The 19,264-nt window shown below is 37.4% G+C and overlaps 1 protein-coding gene across 2 annotated transcripts; it reads left to right on the forward strand.

Annotated features, from left to right (window-relative positions):
- Positions 1-16: 16 nt before the first annotated feature.
- On the forward strand, positions 17-16,910 carry LOC128693144 (uncharacterized). 2 transcript variants are annotated; one of them, XM_070089317.1, is made up of 4 exons: positions 17-141; positions 9,735-12,482; positions 13,897-14,106; positions 15,677-16,910. In XM_070089317.1, exons 2-3 carry the CDS (start codon positions 9,847-9,849, stop codon positions 14,084-14,086), a joined length of 2,826 nt encoding a protein of 941 aa, XP_069945418.1. In that variant the 5' UTR covers positions 17-141; positions 9,735-9,846; the 3' UTR covers positions 14,087-14,106; positions 15,677-16,910. The 2 variants fall into 2 exon arrangements, with proteins under 2 accessions (XP_069945418.1, XP_053638590.2); XM_053782615.2 differs by lacking the exon at positions 17-141 and adding an exon at positions 2,737-2,893.
- Positions 16,911-19,264: the final 2,354 nt, after the last annotated feature.

A 19,264-nucleotide genomic window follows, 5' to 3' on the forward strand; every position in this document is an offset into this window, starting at 1 on the left:
ATGTGGCGTTGCCAGTGCATGAGCGGTGATGAGGGAAGTGATGACGCACTTTCAAGGTGACTTTATTAGTTAGATTTTTCGTGGTAATTAAAAATTTGAAATGCTGACGCAAGAATACAAAACATTCATCAACAGCTTCAGGTAAGACTGTGCTAGTTCATGTATCGTGACTTTAAGGGTGAAGGATGTGAGAGAGAGAGAGAGAGAGAGGGAAAGTGGGAGGGAGGGAGGCGAAGCATGGTGCAAACAGTAGAAATGTTGGTTGCTTTTCCCTGATGAACACAGTTTGTCACTAACAAACAAGACTAGATCACCTTCCATACCCTAGGTACTACAACACCCTTTAACAAAGTGTACTATATATATATATATATATATATATATATATATATATATATATATATATATATATATATATATATATATATATATATATATATATATATATATATATATATATATGGTAAGACATATGCAACAGTTAGACAACTTTATTCCGAAACGTTTCGCCTACACTGTAGGCTTCTTCAGTCGAATACAGAAAGTAGGCCTACTTTCTGTATTCGACTGAAGAAGCCTACTGTGTAGGCGAAACGTTTCGGAATAAAGTTGTCTAACTGTTGCATATGTGTCTTACCTAACAACCTGTCGGTATTGTATACCATTTTGATGTTCATATATATATATATATATATATATATATATATATATATATATATATATATATATATATATGGAAAAATGTCATAATGGTTTACTTTATTAGGCTATCCTACATTAAATTACATTACGTATAATTTAAGTGACCATATCTGTGCCCTCTAAAACCACTATTTTTTTTTTGTTATATACCCAGAGCTTTCATAAAAATTTAGCACACTGCTAGTGTATCAAATTTTGCTAAATAGTAAAAAAAAAAATCCTATAAATGCCTCTTTTTTCAATCAAGACTCCTCAAGGGAGTTGCCCCGATGCCGGTGAAGGGTTCTTGATCCAAGGAATTGAATCTCACTGCCTCCCCAGGTGCAGTTTAGCTCCTACGTTTTTAGAGCATCCCACTCATTAAACAAAAATTAAATCAAGCGATGGTATGGTTTGGTCTTTTGTTTATCGATATAGAGTAAATTTTGTTCGATAAATTTTCTCTCTGAGAAATATATATTATCCGGGCAGCTTGTACAACATTTTGGTAAATGTCATCTAGATAGTTTTGGTCACTATCGCTGGTCAGGTTCCTGTCTAGAACTCCCATTAAAAAATTACCCCAGTTAACAATAGTTCAGTGTTGAATATGTCCCCCCTCATCAATTTCAAAGAAATTTCCATAAGGGGTAAAAACAAAATTCTTAGAACTCCAGATGAAACTCTAACGTGTAAATTTCACTGAAAGTAGAACCTCCACGATGATTACATTTTGTCAACGGTGGTTCATATCAAAGATAGTAAGTAACCTTGGATACATTTTATGTATGAAGGACATAGGCAATGAAATCTGCATCATGTTTCGAGAGAATGGCAGCCGAGCAAATGCCGCCACGTTTTAATATATATAAACTATCACAAAATAAATATTCATTAATATAAGCGTGGCATTTAATCCAAGGGTGTTTGTACAGCTTAGTAATACTATACAGGTAATGTACAAGACTGAGACGCGTACACTCAAGCTTTAGTTCACTCAGAATTTAATCAAATAACATTCGGATTTTTAACCCGGATGATTAGCCACTCGAAATAACCCAATGAAATCAGTGCATAATCGAGGACTTAGATAAGAGTCGTCAGGAAACAGGACAAGTGTTTCCTGACGCGGGTCTTAGTTATGCGATGACCCGCCACTAGAGCTTTTGGTCAACTGATCGATGCCTTCCACTGGCTAATCCGTCCATCCCATTGAAGATTAAGGGCATAATTATAAAAAGGAAGTTCCCTGGGACTTCCTTGTCTCATTTTCCACTGGTTTAGTTTAACATGTTTATTATGCACCCCATACCCATGGTGTGGGCGGTAGCCAAAAGGTAGTCAGAGGTACATAATGGGTCCAGGGACTGGTCCCCAAAGTTTTGATAGCTGAGTAAGTTACAAAGGTAATGAACTCCAGGTGGATCTAATGGGATGTGATCCACAACAGTCGAGTAATACCCAGGTACCTACTTACTGCTAGGTGAACAGATACAGCAGGTATAAAGAAATATGCTTCACATATCATCCATAACGAGTATAGGAGACTCAGTGTGAGCTGAGGACGCTACCAACTAAGCCACGACACCACCACTATGCTACAACACAGTATCTCCTATGTAGCTAAGATAAAAAATAAATCGTAAGATTAAACCAGTGAGTCAGTCCTCATAGATACAAAGAAATTATCTCTTATCGTACACACTACTGACACCAGAAAATCAATATCAGTGAGTACAATACTTCTACTTGCCATAGCAAGGTAACTTTTATTCGTGCAAATAAATACAGTTGGAATTTCACATTAAAATAAGGCAGAATTAATAAACTTTGAATTAAAAAGAAAATACAACGAGCCTGGTAATAAGGATGACAGAACACTAAGGACATACATGTGAGCTACATTTCTGTCCTGGGACCTTGGACACTCATTTAGAAGTGACACATATGGAGTGACCAACGTCCCAGCAGCGAAACGTGTATAATAAAAATGTGTTCGGTGCATGTAGTGGTGTTCTTCCATCCATAATACCCTCTTATCTGTGGATATATTCTTGTGTCTGGCAATGATGCAGGCGGCGTTGCCAGAGCAGCAACAGTGATGGCGGAGGAGAGACACTCTCACCTTGTGTCTTCATTATTTACATTTTCGTTGTAACTAAACATATTTGTGCACTGACACACGAATGTGCGCATTCGTCAACCACTCCAGGTAAGCCAGTGCCACATACTAAGTCGTGACGTGAAGGGTGGAGGATGTGAGAGCGAGGTAGATGATACAGGGTGATGTGTTCTCAAAGCAACAGTCCTCAGCAAGCAATATTTGAGAGGCTTCTGATCCGAGGAAATGGAGAGGCTCTGCTTCCTCATATCAAGGCTGAGGACCTTTCATGCCCACTTCCCTACGTGCTGTAGTACTACCAGCACACACTATAGGATGCTCTTGATCCCTAGCCCCTCAAGGTAGGTTCCTTGATGTTGGTGAGGGGCTCTTAATTTAGGGAATTGGATCTGTGCTCCAGTTCCCCGAATTAAGCCTGAATGCCTTCCACATCCCCCCCCCCGGGTGCTGTATAATCCTCCGGGCTTAGCGCTTCCCCCTTGATTATAATAATTATTATTATTATTATAATCAAGGGGGAAGCGCTAAACCCGGAGGATTATACAGCGCCTGGGGGGGGATGTGGAAGGCATTCAGGCTTAATTCGGGGAACTGGAGCACAGATCCAATTCCCTAAATCAAGAGCCCCTCACCAACATCAAGGAACCTTCCTTGAGGGGTTGATTATAATAATAATAATCTTGATCCCTAGGAATTGGAGCTGTCCTCTTCCTCGGATCAGAGCTTTAAATTCAAATTTTTATTTATTTATGGGGTACAAAAAGTAATGCAGTTTACATGTAGTAGAGCATTGATTGGCACAGAAGAAAACCACCCACTAATATACAGTGCAATCCATTTCCCAGGACATAACCCAAACTAGCGATACATCTTATGATGATGATGATGATGATGATAATAATAATAATAACGATAATAATAATGATAATGACAATGTAGTTATTTGTTACAATAAATGGCTGGAACATCCAACTAAATAGTGCACAGTTTTCATTGCACGGAGACAGAGTTAGCTTTACTAATGATATTACCTACGGGTGGGAGGTTATTTTGCAGCAAGGAATTCAGTTTTTTTTTAACAGATATGGGTTTAGCGCTTCCCCATGATAATAATAATAATTTAAACAAATATTTATCTGTTTTAGCCAAGTTCTTACTACAATTTCTACAAGCATCAGGGCTGTAGAAAACAACAGGGCAGAGGTTCTACACTGTTTTAGTGTTCGAGTTGTACTTAATAATAATAATATCTTTATTTCTACAAGTACATGTACAAGGTATACAGGCCTAGCTGACATCAATAATAATATCTTTATTTCTACAAGTACATGTACAAGGTATACAGACCTAGCTGACATCAGTGACATACTACTATATAGAAAGCCACTTTTTATGCAGAGCATTTCTAGCAGATTAGATAAATTTTTGTTCCAGGATGCGACCCACGCCAGTCGACTGACATCCAGGTTCCCATTTTACTGATGGGTGAACAGGAACAGCAGGTGTTATGGAAACACGTCCTAATGTTTTCCAGTCGTACCGCTGGATCGATCCCTGGACCTCTGTGTGAGCTTGGTGCGCTAGCGATTGAGCTACGGTACGGGACTTGATTTATGGGAAGTATTACATGAAATTTTAAACCGTATTTCGGAGCATTTAATGTATTTTTCCGTACTGACCTTCCTCTGCCTAAAGCCTCTTAACTCTGTGATCAGAGAACACTGTGACTTAACCATTGACCCGTGGCTTGGTTGGCAACGCTCTCGGCTCACACGCGATCCGTGGTTCGATCTCCGATACGGATGGAAATGCTGGGTGTTTCCTTACACATGCTGTCCCTATTCACCTACCAGTAAGTAGGTACCTGGGTGTTAGTCGACTGGTGTGGGTCGCATACTGGTGGACAAGATTGAATGACCCCAAAGAAGTAAGAGAGAGAGTCCTCGACAACTGACTTTCTTGTCTAACCCTCTGGGTTAAAAATCCCAACAAATCTTTTATACTATCTTGTTCTCTCATATCAGGGGACTTGACAATCCTAACTGTAGCACCACAGAGAATGAGGCTTCAGCTGAACACTTCCACCCCTTCTGTTCAGTTGTTCACATGTTAGTTACCACTTTTATACATGAGTTGAATTGCAATTTTATAAGGCTGGTTAGTTCAGTCCCCTCAAGGGAGGTTCCTTGACGCTAGTGAGGGGCTCTTGATTTAGGGAATTGGATCTGTGTTCCAGTTCCCTGAAGTGAGCCTAAATACCTTCCATCCCTCCACACGCTGTATAATCCTACGGGTTTAGCCCTCCCCGTGATTATATCTTTAAACGTATAAGATAAAATTTTAGAAAGGACTTAATTTTAAATGAGTTTTTGCTAATTGACCAGTTTTACATATTCGGCACTATATATATATATATATATATATATATATATATATATATATATATATATATATATATATATATATATATATATATATATATATATATATACATGTATATATATATATATATATATATATATATATATATATATATATATATATATATTATATATATATATATATATTATATATATATATATATATATATATATATATATATATATATATATATATATCTATATATATATATATATATATATATATATATATATATATATATATATATATATATATATATATATATATATATTGCCGAATATGTAAAACTGGTCAATTAGCAAAAACTCATTTAAAATTAAGTCCTTTCTAAAATTTTATCTTATACGTTTAAAGATATATATTTTTTTCATTAATGTTGATGTAAAAATTTATAATTTTGCACCAAAGGAAAATTAGAAAACTTACCTAACCTTATTATAACAAGAACAATTTATTTTAGATTAACCCAACTAAATATATTTTAGATTTGTTTACAATAATTTAATACTAAACAAACAGTGAAATATGTTTTTTTCGTTAGATTCAGAATGATTTTGGCGAAATTATTGCATACACAAAATTTCGCTTGTCCTATATGGCAAGATGAGCGTTGCTGTTTAAGCCAACATCGCAAGTTCTGCCTATTCGGCACGATATATATATATATATATATATATATATATATATATATATATATATATATATATATATATATATATATATATATATATATATATATGTATATAAAATCCTACGGGTTTAACCCTCCCCGTGATTATATCTTTAAACGTATAAGAGGCAATTTTAGAAAGGACTTAATTTTAAATGAGTTCTTGCTAATTGACCAGTTTTACATATTCGGCACTATGTGTATATATATATATATATATATATATATATATATATATATATATATATATATATATATATATATATATATATATATATATATATATATATGTCGTGCCGAATAGGCAGAACTTGCGATCTTGGCTTAAATAGCAACGCTCATCTTGCCACATAGGACAAGCGAAAATTTGTGTATGCAATAATTTCGCCAAAATTATTCTGAGCCTAACGAAAAAAATATATTTCAATGTGTTTGTTTAATATTAAATTATTGTAAACAAATCTAAAATATACATATAGTTTGGTTAGTCTAAAATAAATTGTTCTTGTTATAATAAGGTTAGGTAAGTTCTCTAAGATTCCTTTGGTGCAAAATTAAAAAAATTTACATTAACATTAATGAAAAAAATATATCTTTAAACGTATAAGAGAAATTTTTACAAAGGACTTAATTTTAAATGAGTTCTTGCTAATTGACCAGTTTAACATATTCGGCACGACATATATATATATATATATATATATATATATATATATATATATATATATATATATATATATATATATATATATATATATATAAGGATTATGTGGAGTAAAATAAAGATTGGATGTGAAAAGTGGGTTATAGTAAGCGTGTATGCACCTGGAGAAGAGAAGTGTAGAGGAGAGAGAGAGAGAGATTCTGGGAAATGTTGAGTGAATGCGTGGGGAGTTTTGAATCAAGTGTGAGAGTAATGGTGGCTGGGGATTTCAATGCTAAAGTGGGTAAAAATGTTATGGAGGGAGTAGTAGGTAAATTTGGGGTGCCAGGGGTAAATGTAAATGGGGAGCCTTTAATTGAGCTATGTGTAGAAAGAAATTTGGTAATAAGTAATACATATTTTATGAAAAAGAGGATAAATAAATATACAAGGTATGATGTAGCACGTAATGAAAGTAGTTTGTTAGATTATGCATTGGTGGATAAAAGGTTGATGGGTAGGCTCCAGGATGTACATGTTTATAGAGGGGCAACTGATATATCGGATCATTATTTAGTTGTAGCTAAAGTTAGAGTAAGAGGTAGATGGGAAAAGAGGAAGGTGGCAACAACAAGTAAGAGGGAGGTGAAAGTGTATAAACTAAGGGAGGAGGAAGTTCGGGCGAGATATAAGCGACTATTGGCAGAAAGGTGGGCTAGTGCAAAGATGAGTAGTGGGGGGGGGGGGTTGAAGAGGGTTGGAATAGTTTTAAAAATGCAGTATTAGAATGTGGGGCAGAAGTTTGTGGTTATAGGAGGGTGGGGGCAGGAGGAAAAAGGAGTGATTGGTGGAATGATGAAGTAAAGGGTGTGATAAAACAGAAAAAGGTAGCTTACGAGAGGTTTTTACAAAGCAGAAGTGTTATAAGAAGAGCAGAGTATATGGAGAGTAAAAGAAAGGTGAAGAGAGTGGTGAGAGAGTGCAAAATGAGAGCAGATGAAAGAGTGGGAGAGGCACTGTCAAGAAATTTTAATGAAAATAAGAAGAAAATTTGGAGTGAGTTAAACAAGTTAAGAAAGCCTAGGGAAAGTATGGATTTTTCAGTTAAAAACAGAGTAGGGGAGTTAGTAGATGGGGAGAGGGAGGTATTAGGTAGATGGCGAGAATATTTTGAGGAACGTTTAAATGTTGAGGAAGAAAGGGAGGCGGTAATTTCATGCACTGGCCAGGGAGGTATACCATCTTTTAGGAGTGAAGAAGAACAGAATGTAAGTGTGGTGGAGGTACGTGAGGCATTACGTAGAATGAAAGGGGGTAAAGCAGCTGGAACTGATGGGATCATGACAGAAATGTTAAAAGCAGGGGGGGATATAGTGTTGGAGTGGTTGGTACTTTTGTTTAATAAATGTATGAAAGAGGGGAAGGTACCTAGGGATTGGCGGAGAGCATGTATAGTCCCTTTATATAAAGGGAAAGAGGACAAAAGAGATTGTAAAAATTATAGAGGAATAAGTTTACTGAGTATACCAGGAAAAGTATACGGTAGGGTTATAATTGAAAGAATTAGAGGTAAGACAGAATGTAGGATTGCGGATGAGCAGGGAGGCTTCAGAGTGGGTAGGGGATGTGTAGATCAAGTGTTTACATTGAAGCATATATGTGAACAGTATTTAGATAAAGGTAGGGAAGTTTTTATTGCATTTATGGATTTAGAAAAGGCATATGATAGAGTGGATAGAGGAGCAATGTGGCAGATGTTGCAAGTATATGGAATAGGTGGTAAGTTAATAAATGCTGTTAAGAGTTTTTATGAGGATAGTGAGGCTCAGGTTAGGGTATGTAGAAGAGAGGGAGAATACTTCCCGGTAAAAGTAGGTCTTAGACAGGGATGTGTAATGTCACCATGGTTGTTTAATATATTTATAGATGGAGTTGTAAAAGAAGTAAATGCTAGGGTGTTCGGGAGAGGGGTGGGATTAAATTATGGGGAATCAAATTCAAAATGGGAACTGACACAGTTACCTTTTGCTGATGATACTGTGCCTATGGGAGATTCTAAAGAAAAATTGCAAAGGTTAGTGGATGAATTTGAGAATGTGTGTAAAGGTAGAAAGTTGAAAGTGAACATAGAAAAGAGTAAGGTGATGAGGGTATCAAATGATTTAGATAAAGAAAAATTGGATATCAAATTGGGGAGGAGGAGTATGGAAGAAGTGAATGTTTTCAGATACTTGGGAGTTGACGTGTCGGCGGATGGGTTTATGAAGGATGAGGTTAATCATAGAATTGATGAGGGAAAAAAGGTGAGTGGTGCGTTGAGGTATATGTGGAGTCAAAAAGCGTTATCTATGGAGGCAAAGAAGGGAATGTATGAAAGTATAGTAGTACCAACACTCTTATATGGATGTGAAGCATGGGTGGTAAATGCAGCAGCGAGGAGACGGTTGGAGGCAGTGGAGATGTCCTGTCTATGGGCAATGTGTGGTGTAAATATTATGCAGAAAATTCGGAGTGTGGAAATTAGGAGAAGGTGTGGAGTTAATAAAAGTATTAGTCAAAGGGCAGAAGAGGGGTTGTTGAGGTGGTTTGGTCATTTAGAGAGAATGGATCAAAGTAGAATGACATGGAAAGCCTATAAATCTATAGGGGAAGGAAGGCGGGGTAGGGGTCGTCCTCGAAAGGGTTGGAAAGAGGGGGTAAAGGAGGTTTTGTGGGCGAGGGGCTTGAACTTCCAGCAAGCGTGCATGAGCGTGTTAGATAGGAGTGAATGGAGACGAATGATACTTGGGACCTGACGATCTGTTGGAGTGTGAGCAGGGTAATATTTAGTGAAGGGATTCAGGGAAACTGGTTATTTTCATATAGTCGGACTTGAGTCCTGGAAATGGGAAGTACAATGCCTGCACTTTAAAGGAGGGGTTTGGGATATTGGCAATTTGGAAGGATATGTTGTGTATCTTTATACGTATATGCTTCTAAACTGTTGTATTCTGAGCACCTCTGCAAAAGCAGTGATAATGTGAGTGTGGTGAAAGTGTTGAATGATGATGAAAGTATTTTCTTTTTGGGGATTTTCTTTCTTTTTTGGGTCACCCTGCCTCGGTGGGAGACGACCGACTTGTTGAAAAAAAATATATATATAGATATATTAAGACAGATTGTTTTTAAATGTATTAATAGTTTTGTTTACTTTACAGGTTCCCCACACAACGCTTGGAATGAAACACTACAGATTAGCTTATAAATGTCTCATCTGAGGGCAAGGATACTCTTACTCTTTATTCTTGCAAATATTTCCAAGGGCTCAAGATGTCTGAGATTTACACAACGGAAGACTTTATTTTTAGTAAACTCTATAAATGTGTTCACGTTCCTGGGAAAATGGTTATGCAAGATATAGCAAAGGCTATGTACGCAGACCCTGGCATGAACACACAAAACGGAACTCTGTCACTCAGAGATTATTGCACACAGAAGGGCATTAGGCCAGAAGACCACTTCCATGGAGACAATGCGAGCTTTCTGGACTGTGATCTCATGAACGAAGACTTTGACATTTCTTTCGCATATTTGCTGATGAAAGAGGTATGTGACGCACTCTGCTCAAAACTGAGGTGTCAGCAGAAAATTGTCGACCTGAAAAACCTCAGAAACCGTATTAATCATTGTTATTCAGACGCTGAGGACAATATGAAGGAAACATGCAGAAAGCTGAAAGCCATCATTGAAGATATTTATGTAGATGGGAGCTCGGTACTGAACAGGAATTTTGACGCAGAGGCATCACGTACATTACAGATCTTTGAGGACATTATAGCTGCAGAGATACAGACAGATAATATGGACGTCTCTCATGACATAGAGAAATTTAAGAATGATAATTTATTTAAAATGATTCATCATGGAAGAAGGGAACTTGGGGAGCGCTTAGATAATTGGAAGATTCTGAATCCTTTCATCGTATTGTTAAATGACGATCACAAAGTCGAACACTTTCGAGTTGAGAAGATATTTACACCATTGGAAATTGAGGACAGAATGGGGAATATTGATGTGAACGAAATTTTGACCGTGACAGTGAAAGTAGAAAAGATTTTACCAAGGGTGTTACTGTTTCATGGCGTGTCTGGTTGCGGAAAAACATCACTATGCCGACACCTTTTTGATAGGTGGCTGATGAAAAATTCAGACATACAAGGACTTGACGAATTTGATCTCGTTTTTCTTGTGGAAGTCCGGACAGTGCGTTCAGACACTGTTTTAGAATACTTAAGTGAGCAGCTGATGCAAGAAACGTGTGGTTATTTTAAAAGGGAAGATATTCCTTTCTTACTGAGTGAGCTAAGGCTTTTATTCATCATTGATGGCTTTGATGAAAAAACAGATAGAGCCAGTAAACTTGTGAAAGACATTTTTCAAAACTTCAATGACCATCGCATAATAATCACAACCCGTCATGAGAAACTGAAGGATGCTATAACATTAGCCAAAACACACAATGTTGAATTTCTTTGCATTAAGGTGTGTGGCTTCAGTGATGATAAAGTTGAGGAGTTCTCCAGGAAACTATTCGGAGAAATAATGGATGAAAGTGAACGTGATAGAGAGCTAAATAAGTTTTTAAAGTATATTGATGGGCCAGGAAGAGTGTTAGATGAACACCTGAGGCTTCCATTAACTATTTCCCTCTTGATCATTCTTTGGAAACATGACTCAAAAATAGTAAATAATGTGACCACTCTTACGCGTCTTTATCAAGAGATTTTTGGACTCAGCAAAGAAAGGTTAGCCAGGCGGATGGCCAATAGAGGTGCTTTGCCATTTAAGGCCCTGAAAAGAGTCCTAAGTGAGATGCTGCTGCTTCTAGGAGAACAAGCATGGAGTATGCTACAGAAGGATGAATACACACTGAATGAAGAAAATTTAAAAAAAATTAATGAAATGTGTCGAAGCAAAAAAATAGAGAATCCAGAGGACATTTTATCAGCGTTTTTAATGTGTGAGACTGATAAGAATTCTAGAATGAAAAATTATGTGTTTAAGTTCTTCCACAAAAGTCAGATGGAATATTTTGCTGCAAGATGGCTGGGGGAATGTATCAGTCAAGAGAGAAGCTTAAAGAATGTAGCAAACCAGCACGAGAGTTGGATCAAGTATCGAGAGGTTATAAAGTATATAACAGGTGAGTTGGCAAGCAAAAAACATCTGAAGGACAAAATTGATGACTTGTTTAGCCTCATTGATAAAGCAGATATAGAAAATCTGGATTATAACTTCTGGTGGAATATCATCAACGAATGTAATCCAATTATAAGAGTCAATGAAGATATATTTGAGCATGTGAAGCATGATCAAGTAAACAACCGCATTGGTGAACAAAAAATAAACCTCAGAGACTGGGACCTGAATCACGAAAATGTTGTTTCAGCATTGAAACTTCTTTGCTGCACTCCAGTCAATCCTTCAAGCCTTAAGATAGATATTATGGGGAGTAAAAATCCTCACAAAATCCCCATGTTTCTGGACACAATGAATGGTGAAAGTCTGAAAAAGCTATCCCGCAAGATTGACGTGAATCTGGCTTTATCTTGCCATGGACGATATGATTGCCAAGACACTTCTGATGCATTCATAGATGCACTCAAACCATGGGCAAATTTGACGCATTTTATTGGCGGTCTTAAGGAGCCAAAAAACTTTTGGGATTACACTAACCTGAGGACCATCGACGTGAGAGTGATAACTGTCGAGGCTCTAGAAACCTTGAAAAAAATTCGTAAATCTGTGAGGACTCTTCGTCTTAAACTCCAATTGTCCCCAGAAGAGTGCCCAGCAAAACTTTTGCCTGATCTACAGTACACGGGAAACCTTGAAATCAGCCTGGATAATATGGAAGATAAGCACAAAAACTGGATACTGGACGTTGTAAAACAACTGGCTGGCAGGTAATTTATTTTTGTTTGATACCCTTCAACAGGGGCGTGTTGATGCTGGTGAAGGGTCTTCGATCAAAGGAATTTGAGCCACCCTCCCCTTGGATTAAACCTTATTAACGCTCAACGACCCATACGGTTTTAGAATTTGTGTAATATTATAGTGCCTACCGAAGTTTCCCCTCAAGGAATGCAGCGCTTCTTTTTGATTATAATAATAATAATCCCCTCAAGGAAGGTTCCTTGATGCTGGTGAGGGGCTCTTGATCTTGGGAACTGGATCTGTGCTCCAGTTCCCTGAATTAAGCCTGAATACCTTCTATCCCCCCACAGGCGCTGTATAATCCTACGGGTTTAGCGCTTCCTCTGTTTTTAATTTTCTTTGGAACAGCGCCCCTGGGGGAATGGAAGGCATTCAAGTCCAGTCCAAGGAAAGGGAGAACAGGTCTATTTCCTTGGATCAAGAACCCCTCACAGGCAGACATGACCATATCCAAGCCTAAACGTCTCTTGCATTACGTATTGACATTTTTTTTCTAATTTTGAATGTCTGTAACCCCATGTGTGGATACACATATATTCTGCTAATTATTCTTATTATTAGTGGAGTTGTGATTCAAATAATAGTTACCCCTGTGCTAATTACTCATTATTAGTGGAGTTGATACTAACAATAATTATCCTGTGTTAATTACTCTTATTAGTGAAGTTGTCAGGCTAACAATAAACTAACAATAATTATCCTGTGTTAATTACTCTTATTAGTGAAGTTGTCAGGCTAACAATAATTACCCTATGTTAAATACTCAGTGACGCTAATAATAGTTACCCCTGTGTTAATTGCACTTCAGCTGCTCTTTATACAGGATATCTACACCGAGAGTGCTTCTTTCAGCGTATGTATGCTGAAAGACCTTTGTGGGTTTAACGCTTTGTTTTAATTGATTATAACAATAGCAATAAAAAATAACACTAATAATGGTAATAATATATTTTAGGGATTGAAACATTCTTGTCTGGAGTAAAGAGATTACGTGCAGCCTTAATGACTGCAGTATAGTTGATAGGCTTTAAGCCCCGTTAACAAACCAGTTTGTTATATGCTGTGAAAAAGTTTTTGATTTAAGGAAATGAGGTTACCCTTTCGTTCCTTGAATCAAACCGTATTATCTTCCATTTATCAGTGCTGTTTTGACCTTACTAGTTCATTTCTCCCCTGATGAATATATTCACAAGCAGTTGGAAAAGACAAATTGGAAATGTTCGGGTCAGGGATCTTCGACACTCCAAATATGGACCTTAACCTGATCAAGTTCCCTAGAGCGAAACGTTTCCGATAAAAATGTGTTTGCGTTTTGTGTCTTTTTTCCAACGGCATGTCGGTATCACTTACCGTTTTTAAGAATCTAGATTGTTTTCGTGGCAGCAAGGGATGCTGGCGCCTGGTAATACACTTCTCCACGGTGACGAGGAAGGATCTGGAGTGGTTACTGAGGAGACTTAGTAAAGGCGTGTTGTACGACAAGCTCACCATTAGAAGCAACATATCAATCACAGAAGAAGACAAAGAGGTTCTCAATAAGGAAGCAAAATTCGATATTGTATGGCTCGATTAACACGAAGATTTGGAAAGCAGGTAAGACAGTGTATCGTTTTAAATTGGATCAGTCTTTTGTCTCTCGCTTTATATAGGCTGAGTTTACTTTAATCCCCATTTTAGGGATTAAAGAATTATTCAGTGGTGATTAACAGGTAACAGTTAGTTAACCTACTATTTCCTCTGGCATTTTATTACCCCTATGGTTTTAACTTTCCTTCATGAACATAATATAATCATTAGTGCTATTGCGGTTCTTAAATTCGTACATTTTGATTTGGCTACTCAAAAGTTGGAAACAAGAAAATGTCTGTATTAGAAATATAAGGATAACGTATTTATTAATGGCAAAAATAGCTGGGGAAGGATTGGAGTAGGTCTGAGCAGTGGAAAAGGTTGTGGGGAAAGGGTAAGAGAGGTAAGAAACCTTAAGTAGTGTGGCCCGGTGGCCTGGTGGCTAAAGCTCCCGCTTCACACACGGAGGGCCCGGGTTCGATTCCCGGCGGGTGGAAACATTCCGACACGTTTCCTTACACCTGTTGTCCTGTTCACCTAGCAGCAAATAGGTACCTGGGTGTTAGTCGACTGGTGTGGGTCGCATCCTGGGGGACAAGATTAAGGACCCCAATGGAAATAAGTTAGACAGTCCTCGATGACGCACTGACTTTCTTGGGTTATCCTGGGTGGCTAACTCTCCGGGGTTAAAAATCCGAACGAAATCTTATCTTATCTCTTATCTGACCACTCTGGGTGGGTTTTAGGAGAGGGTTTTTGTCAGTATTGCGTTCGTTAAAATTTCCGAAGGGCTTCCATTACAGCTCTTGAATCATAGTTATGAACTATTGAGATTACTTACATAAGAGAGTTTAATAGCTGGATTAAATTGTGTGATGCTGATGAGTTACTGCCTTTGAATTTTGTGATGCAGTTGATTTGTTGTCGTGAAATTGTGTGATACAGGGGATTTATTGTCTTGGAACTGTATGATCCAGGGTATTTATTTTCTTGGAATTGTATGATCCAGGGGATTTATTGTCTTGGGATTGTATGATTCAGGGGATTTATTGTCTCGGAATTGTATGATTCAGAGAATTTATTGTCTTGGAATTGTATGATTCAGGGGATTTATTGTCTTGGAATTGTATGATTCAGGGGATTTATTGTCTCGGAATTGTATGATTCAGAGAATTTATTGTCTTGGAATTGTATGATTCAGGGGATTTATTGTCTTGGAATTGTATGATTCAGAGGATTTATTGTCTTGGAATTGTATGATTCAGGTATTATACAGATGGCCATTATTTATATTAACTATTTTGTTTTTCTTAGCGGATAGTGACCCTTCACAGAGTCTTGATGTTTGTGAAGAGCTCTTGTTCCAAGTAATTGTAGCCACCCTTCCTTCCTTAGACCAAACATGATTACTGCCCATTCCCCAGGCACTGTATGACCAATATGGGTTAATGCATAGAGTGAACCTAATACTTAACATGGTGAATAGGAATTACTTTGTGATTCCTTGCAATGTTGTACGACCCATAATACTAATAATAATAATAATAATAATGAAAAGATATTCCAAGTTCAAAACATTCTCTGTTTTTTTCAGTCTCCTGATAAGTTGATGCTGGGAATATGGAGCTTCTGCTCTCCGTAAAGCAACCAACAACCTCATGGAGATTTACGTGAATATCAGTAGTGATGATATTTGTGGCTATATGAGGAATTGGTTAAGAGTTCTGTCTGATTACCTTCTGTTTCTCAGGAGTTGAACACTTTAAAATGAATATATACGTACATTACAGTGTGGGGACTAATGTTCTCTTGGTGGAGAGGGGAGAGAAATTACCTATTCACCATCACCAGTGAAAAAGAAAAATTCTGATGATTTTTATGAATTAAGTCTGTGATTTTCTTTGTTATTTTCTACCAAAAATGCTGTAAGTAAAGTTACTTTTATGTAAACTCAAGTTTATAGGAAGTAAAAGAGGTTTTGTGTGCAAGGGACTTGGACATCCAGCACATGTGTGAGCGTGTTAGAAGTGAGTGCAGCCAAATAGTTTTTATGATGAAGTGCTGTTGAAGTGTGAGTAAGATAACATTTATGAAGGGATTCAGGGAAGCTGATTAGAGGGATTTGAGTCCTGAAGGTGGGAAGTACAGTACCTGCCCTCTGAAGGAGGGGTGGGGATATTTCTATTTTGGAGAGGCGTCTGAACTAGTATCGGCGCACCTCTGGCAAGATGGTGATAAGAGTGATGTTGAAAGTGTTACTCTGGAGAGAGTCGTTTCCCTGAATGAATCTGCTTGGATTTCCTACTTTATATCTGTAATATTGCAGGTTCCTGATGATGTGTAGATTGCAACACGAAAGGCCTAGAGCTATCATTCAACTCCCCCTGTGGTGTGTGTGTGTGTATGTATTATACACTTTACTACAAAACACATTATGCTGTGTAAAAGAGTACTTTTATGTGCCAGTTTATATTGCACTTAATGTTTTTTTACGATTGATATCAGTATTATCCCATTTATTTTGCTAATCTTTCTGGAGAAGCAGTATGTACAAGTAAGTTGTTGTACTCTACCAAAATACACAATTCTGTAAGAAAAATTAATTTATTTAACTTAAAGTTTGTAATGAATCTTATTGTGAATTATATCCTATCTTGGCATAGTTAATAGCCATTCTGAAGAAACAGTGTTGTATGACCTTTTTATATCATCTTTTGTATCAAACCATGTACAATGTTGCCTTATATACAGTGTTATATAAACAATGTTATTTTATATACAGTGTTACCTTGTATGCAATGCTACCTTAATATACAATATTGTTTTCACTTGATGCCTTTCACTTCCCTGCGTCTGCCTTGTGGTGATTCCTCAAATCATCTTCCTCAGTGACTGGTCTCAACTGTATCTCTTGGTTAATAGACCAGCCAGACTGTTGTTGCTTACACGTCGTTTACTATCGACCCACAGCCCGACTAATTAAGAACGTTTGGAAAATATATAAGAAGAATAGTTCATTCAAGTAAGCCCTGTACAAGACCGGTCTTAGTGATACTCTAACCAAAACTGCTGTATAGCCCTTGTGGCTTAGCGCTTCTTTTTGATTATAATAATAATAATCTAATCAAAACTTGATTGCATTCTACCTCTAAATGGATTATCATTTCCCAAAGAATAATAATAATAATAATAATAATAATAATAATAATAATAAAATCATTAGTAAAAATAATAGCAAGAATAATAATAAACCAATAATTTAAACTTATGTGAGTGTCTTCAAAATTTTGGCTTCCCCTGACAGTGTCTCAGATTAGTTATGAAAGAATTTCTTGTGTTTTAACATCATTAGTCTCGTCTTTTGTAATCGGATCCTCTCTAGAGAGGTTCCTTGATGCCGGTGAGAAACTTTTGATCTAAATAATTCAACCTATGTTCCCCTCAAGGGAGGTTCCTTGACGCTGGTGAGGGGTTCTTGATCTAGGGAATTGGATCTGTGCTCCAGTTCCCTAAACTGAGCCTAAATGCCTTCCATAATCCTCCCACATGTGCTGTATAATCCTATGGGTTTAGCGTTCCCCCATGATTATAATATAATCAACCTATGGTACCCTTCCCTGGATCGAATCCGAATCCTTCCTATTAACCCAGGTGCTGTACAATCCCTAGGGGTTTAGCACGCCTCCCTGTAAGTGCTGTAGGTGCCTTCATGCTGATAAGAGCTTTTAATTCAATGAATTGGCTTGTCTTCCCTGTGAGTTGAACCTGATTGTCTCCATTTCCCAAGGTATTTGTGACTTAAGAGTTTAGTGCTTCCTCTTAAATATATTTAATAATAAAAATAATAATAATAACACTAATAATAATAATAATAATAATAATAATAATAATAATAATAATAATAATAATAATAATAATAATAATAATAATAATACTATTGCACAAAGGCAACAGATGTGAAGAGCCATGCCCAAGGTCTGCCTCGTCCCAGAAACAAACCCGGGCCATGAACCACAGTGCAGGTATATCAATCCAGTTATCAATTCTGCATTTAGTATACCACAAAGTGCTTCGTAAGAAGAATGTTTTCCTCGGATTATTAACCCAGGATAACCCAGTAAAGCAAAGTAGTGTGGCTTATTGCCACTGAGCCCCTCAAGGGAGGTTCCTTGACTCTGGTGAAGGGCTCTTGATCTAGGGAATTAGACTTGTGCTCCGGTTCCCTGAATTGAGCCTGAATACCTTCCACCCCCCCCCCCCCACATGCGCTGTAAAATCCTACGGGCTTAGTACTCCCCCATGATTATAATTACCACTGAGGTCCTTAGGTCCTGCCCCAGGACGCGTTTCACGACAATTGACTAACTAATTAGATACATGTTTATTGTTGCAGCGTCTGGTAGTATAGAAGCATTCAGTTTCGGTTCGTGGAATTCGAGCACAGGTCCAGTTATTTGGATTAAAAAGCCCCTCACCAGGAATCTCCCTCGTGGAGTAACAGCAATATATTAGGAGACTTGCCCGTACGTCATTAACAGTCATGTGCTTAGCGCAACTAGTATAGGATAAGCTTTTCCGGGAAATGTCTAGGCTGATGCTCCGGCTGGCCGGATACCCAAACCCACGCAACTCCTGAGCCACTTTGCTTGACGAGTCAAGGTAGTTTATCTTCAGTTTGCTTATCTGGGATTAAATATACGTATTTCTAAGGTTTATATAACTTTATCTATAAATTGGTAGCAATAACACTGCTGCGTCTCTCTCTTTTTTTTTTTTTTACACAGGGTTTGACAAGGTTAAGGATCCCTAGCTTTATTGAGAAGCTATTTACAGGTTAAGGATTCCTAACTTTATTGGCAAGCTAAGAGCTGCTACCTACATCAGCTCATTTGAAAGCATTTTTATTGTTATGAGCCATACAAGTAGGGAACAGGGTGAAGTTGGAGCCATCTGTGGGCCAGCATTTTCATTTGATCAACTGACTTTATCTCGTTGACATCATTATGCTGTACGAATGTGTTCCATACTCGAGTCATCCTGGGTATATATGACCTCAGATGGAGTGATGTTCTGGAGAAGGGTAGAGCCAGAGTGAAGTTGCTGCTTTCTGCCCGTCTTGTGGCATGAAAGCTTGTTTCACGCTGTCCTCGAAGTGGATCCAAGTGTGGTACTTTGAAAATAT

Source organism: Cherax quadricarinatus, chromosome 28 (assembly GCF_038502225.1).
Source record: "Cherax quadricarinatus isolate ZL_2023a chromosome 28, ASM3850222v1, whole genome shotgun sequence".
NCBI classification, from domain to species: Eukaryota; Metazoa; Arthropoda; class Malacostraca; order Decapoda; family Parastacidae; genus Cherax; species Cherax quadricarinatus.

Excerpts from the sequence above, each read along its gene's own strand:
- LOC128693144 (XM_070089317.1), top strand. The coding sequence starts at position 9,847 with ATGTCTGAGATTTACACAACGGAAGACTTTATTTTTAGTAAACTCTAT. Across the intron at positions 12,483-13,896 it reads GTAAAACAACTGGCTGGCAG|CAAGGGATGCTGGCGCCTGG; the intron begins GTAATTTATTTT and ends TTTTCGTGGCAG.